This window comes from Carlito syrichta, unplaced genomic scaffold (assembly GCF_000164805.1).
Source record: "Carlito syrichta isolate Samal-C Ts95f unplaced genomic scaffold, Tarsius_syrichta-2.0.1 Scaffold307322, whole genome shotgun sequence".
Classification (NCBI taxonomy): domain Eukaryota; kingdom Metazoa; phylum Chordata; class Mammalia; order Primates; family Tarsiidae; genus Carlito; species Carlito syrichta.
Genome location: NW_007251418.1, coordinates 131466 through 136189, shown reverse-complemented (window position 1 = coordinate 136189; position 4724 = coordinate 131466). Strand labels below are relative to the sequence as shown.

At 43.8% G+C, this 4724-nt stretch overlaps 1 protein-coding gene across 1 annotated transcript; it reads left to right on the top strand.

Moving 5' to 3' along the window:
* The first annotated feature begins 1414 nt into the window (after window positions 1-1414).
* Window positions 1415-1951, top strand: LOC103266716 (probable glutathione peroxidase 8). The gene is made up of 2 exons (XM_021715694.1): window positions 1415-1618; window positions 1871-1951. The coding sequence occupies exons 1-2, from the start codon at window positions 1415-1417 to the stop codon at window positions 1949-1951; spliced, it is 285 nt and encodes a 94-aa protein (XP_021571369.1).
* The last annotated feature ends 2773 nt before the right edge of the window (window positions 1952-4724 follow it).

Here is a 4724-nt window from a genome sequence, read left to right as displayed (position 1 = left end):
GAAGCACAAAGCCCTGACTGTTACTGTTCTGAACAAGCCAGGGACTTGCCCGGACTCCAGGACCTTCAAACGGAAACAAAATGTATCAGCTTTTGATTAAAAAGAGCACACCGAGGTCCCAGCCCCAACATCTCCATACCCGCTGGGCTCCAGCCCCAGGTTCCCACAGCCTCTGCAGAGGGCTCCTGCAGCCCTCCTCCGTCCAGCCCTGCTCCTCCCCCTCAGGTCCCCTTACTTCTATTCAATGACCTCCAGACCTTGAGCCTCCCTCCTCCATGCTGTTAACTCCATGTCAGACTCAGTTTGCCTCCTGGATTCTCACATGCGGCCATTTCCACAAGGTTCTTCCTTTCCCCCTTTCAAGCCACAGCCCCTTGACCTCCCTCCACTCTGACCTTGGCCATGGCCAAGTCTCAAGGATCCCGCTTTGGTCATCAAGCCATTCAACGCACATTGAATGGGTGCCTGTTGTGTCCCGGGTGGAATGGTCAACGGGAGAGAGGCACAGGTTCCTCCTCACAGGTTTCTGCTGGTTGTTTCTCTAGTTTACCCTCGGGTGGAATTCCCAGTTGTGTTGGTTAAGGTTCCTGTGCTTCTATCAACACTTAGGACTCCAAGAATACTCACCACGACTAGATTCCTCACTTGTGGACTCCACAGTCTAACCAAGGCACCAGCTGTTCTAGATTCCTCCAGGCTACTGAAGATGCAGTCCGGGACAGATTGAGGCCGCATTCAGGGAAACCGCTGATATTTAGCTGAATCTCCTTGAGTTATCCCTCTCTCCTTAGGTTATTCCCTATGGATTGCATTTCTAATCTCATCCCATGAATCCCTTCTCTATTTCCTGCAAAATAAGCTTACCTTACAGGCCTTAATAAGCAAGCCAACAAATTTAAAAGAATACCCTCTCGCTATTCCCCACCGTTATCTCTAAAGGAATTATGTCCACTCTTCCTCACCTCTTAGATCCGTGGACTCTGGCCTCCAGCTTAAAGCTTCTACCAACATTCTCAATTGTTCTCTCAAAGACTACAGTGATCAAATAACCCCTGTTTATTACTAGTGTGAGTGGATATCATGGGCAGTCACTGAGTCATTGTATCCTTCCCTATAAGCTCCTGTCCAATTTGAGGACCATGAAAGGAGCAGAATCTGTTGATGACCTCCAAGGGTCTTGTTCCGTCAGAGCAAGGTCTGGATGCCAGTAGATATTAATCTATGGTGCTTCCCATTCTCTTTTTAAAAATACTGGCCGGGTGTGGTGGCTCATGCCTGTAATTACAGCACTTTGGGAGACTGAGGTGGGAAGATTGCTTGAGCCCAGGAGTTCGAGACCAGCCTGGGCAACACAGAGAGTCTTGGTCTCTACAATAAATAAAAAAATTAGAACTTCCCTCCAGAATCATCCAAAATGGAGCCACTCGCAGTTTACTCATTAAAATGCTTGGGACCCAAAGCAAAGGTATTTGCATTTCTGCTGTCTGTGGTTCTATGCACAGTAATGATATTTTCTCTACAACAAAAATTCCTAAAACCTAAAATCAACAGCTTTTATGCCTTTGAAGTGAAGGATGTAAAAGGAAGAACCGTTTCTCTGGAAAATTTTAAAGGCAAAGTTTCACTAGTGATAAATGTGGTTAAAGACTGCCAACTCACAGACAAAGATTACTTAGCACTGAAGGAATTGCACAGAGAGTTTGGACCATCTCACTTCAGTGTGTTGGCTTTTCCATGTAACCAGTTTGGAGAATCAGAGCGCCACCCAAGCAAAGAAGTAGAATCTTTTGCAAGAAAATATTACAGAGTGGCATTCCCCCAGCTTCCACAAGATTAAGATTCTAGGATCTGAAAAAGGACCTGCATTTAGATTTTTTTGTTGATTCTTCTAAGAAAGAACCAAGGTGCAATTTTTGGAAGTATCTGGTCAACCCTGAAGGTCAAATTGTGAAGTTCTGAAGGCCAGAGGAGCCTATTGACGTCATTAGGCCTGACAGCAACTCTGCTTAGACAAATGATTATAAAAAAGAGAGAGGACCTATGAAAATACCATTATGCCTAAGGCCAGCAGGTGGAGGCTGCGGTGGCCATGAGCGTGCCACTGCACTCCAGCCTGGGCGACAGAGTGAGACTCCAACTCAAAGAAAAAAGAAAGAAAGAAAGAAAGAAAATGCCATCAAACCATTTTAATGCAATAGAATGACTCTATCCAATGTCTCCATGAGGGTTTGGTCTCATTTTAAATATTTTAAATATATCAGTGAAGGATGATTTGTTTTTATGTTGTTTTACTGGTCAGTGGTAATGAATGTCCCCAGACAGAGATGTTGCCCAAAGCAAAAATAAAGAGTAGCCGAAGAATCAAAATGAAATCTAGTAAATACTTCATCTGACCATACCAAAGAGTCCAGGATACACAGTGACCAATGTGCTTCAGTATCTTATAGTTCAACTTGACATTTTCTAGGATTGTACTTGAAAATGCAACCACGCTAGATCACTGTTTAGATTCAAGAACATTGTGTATGACTGAAATTTTTGGAGTAATTAATTCTAAATGGTTATGTTGATGTAATAAAATACAAAATAAATGTTGAAAATGTAAACTATATATACATAGATTCAAATCTTAAAAAAAAATTAACCAGGCATGGTGGTCCCAGCTACTCGGGATGCTGAAGTGAAAAGATCACCTGAATCCAGGAAGTCAAGGCTGTAGTGAACTGTGATCATGCCACTGCACCCTAGCCTGGGTGACAGAGTCAGACCCTGACTCAAAACAATAAAATTAAATTAGATTAAAATTAAAGTAGTTACTATAAAAGTAATCCATCATATTTTGGAATTAGATGGTAGCACTGGTTATACAATGTGGTGATTATACTAAAGGCTGCTGAATTGTAAACTTAAAAAATGGTGAATTTTATAGTTTGTGAATTGTATCTAAATTAAAACAGCAATTCATCATAAAATGATTGAAAGCACTTAAAAAATATTGGCTTGTGTGAATTTAAAAATTAAAACCTCTTGATCCCATCACTGACCTATGCCTTCCTCATTCCTACTTTCTATAGGCTAACTAGGTTAACACTGTCCAGAAACTGGACAGTGGACGAAATATGCTTGTGCTCACATCTCTGTGCCCTTGTGTAAGTACATGCATTGGGTGGATTCCTGGAAGTAAAATGGACAAGCCAAAGGACATGTGTATTTTAAGTGTTGATGGAGACTGTCAAATGGTTTTCCAAAAATTGTTCCTAGTGGGCACTACCCCAGCAGGGCCCATTTTCTCCTACCCTGTGAGGTTAAGTCTTTGTCCTGTGGATAGGTTTCAAGGACCACTTGTTTGAGGGTTAGGGAAGGCAGGGTGTGGGGAGGCGGACCTGCAGTCCATCATGACTTGAACCCGAATGGTTCTATTTTATATATAAATATATACATTTATATTTATATTTATAAACTATAATTCTGTTAATAGGATTTTTGATGAAAGGATTCTGCTTAAAAAGGAAAAGAAAACGCTTGGAAACTACTAATTAGGTTATTGCATAAGCCTTGTTTCCTCTCCTCTCCAGAGTCTCATTTAATCTCGCTGTGGCTCCAGGTGGCTCCAGCCAGCCTCGCCCCAGCATTCACACCTTGGTGTGGTCCCATCCCACACAGAACAGAACTGACCCATGTAACCAACAGGTAATGCAGAAATGATGACATTTGACAGAAAGAATGCCCTGTGGCTTCCAAGGTATGGCATTTAAGGACATTGTAGCCTCTGCCCCACCTTCCTCGACCGTGGCCATCAGTCACCTTATTTCAAAACTCAGTGAACTGAATGCAAGGCAGAGTGGGAAGATTTGATTTCAGTCCAGGCTCTGCCATTCGACTAGCTCCTTCAGTCTGAGTTTTTTCAATAGCAGATGGACAAGTCAGCCCCAGCACCCAGGACTGTTGACAGTCATACCCAGCACATGTCTTGCACTCAGACAGCACTTGGGGGATGTTAGCTCTTCAACTCTGGACTCCAGTAACCAGGCAACTTGTGTCCCATTCCCCAATCACTTTCCCCACAATGACTAGAAATGTTTTGTGAGTTTAGGGAGAGCAAGGTGGGGAGAGGGGTACTACAGCTTGAATGTCCCCTCCAAAACTCATGTTGACACTTACTCCCCGATGTGGTAGTACTGAGAGGCGTGATCTTTAAGAGAATGAATGGGTTACGTGATCACTCATTCTGGAGTAAGAGAGCCACCATATCCTGAGGACAGAGGAGCAGCCCAATGGAAACCCTGCATGAGGAAGGTCCAGCCTCCCAGCCTTGTGGTCCCATCTTGGAAGCAGTCCTCAGACAACTACAGTCCAATCAGCACCTTGACTGTGGTCTCACGAGAGACTCTGAGCTAGAACCACCCCTCTGAGCCACTCCTGAAACCTGGCCCATAAAACCTGTGTAAGATAGCAGGTGCTTATTGTTGTTTAAGGCCTCTACATGTTGGGTAATTTGCTATGCAGCGATAGGTAACGAGTACACCTGGAATTCTGTAGTCTGGTGTCCCAGATTCCAAACATCTGGTTTTATATCTGGATTAAAAACCTACCTCTAAGCCGGGCTCGGTGGCTCAGCCTGTAATCCCGTGCCTTTGGGAGGCTGAGGTGAGTGGATTGCCTGAGTCCGCGGGTTCGAGACCCGCCTGGGCAGGTGAGACCTTATCTCTACAATAAATCAAAAA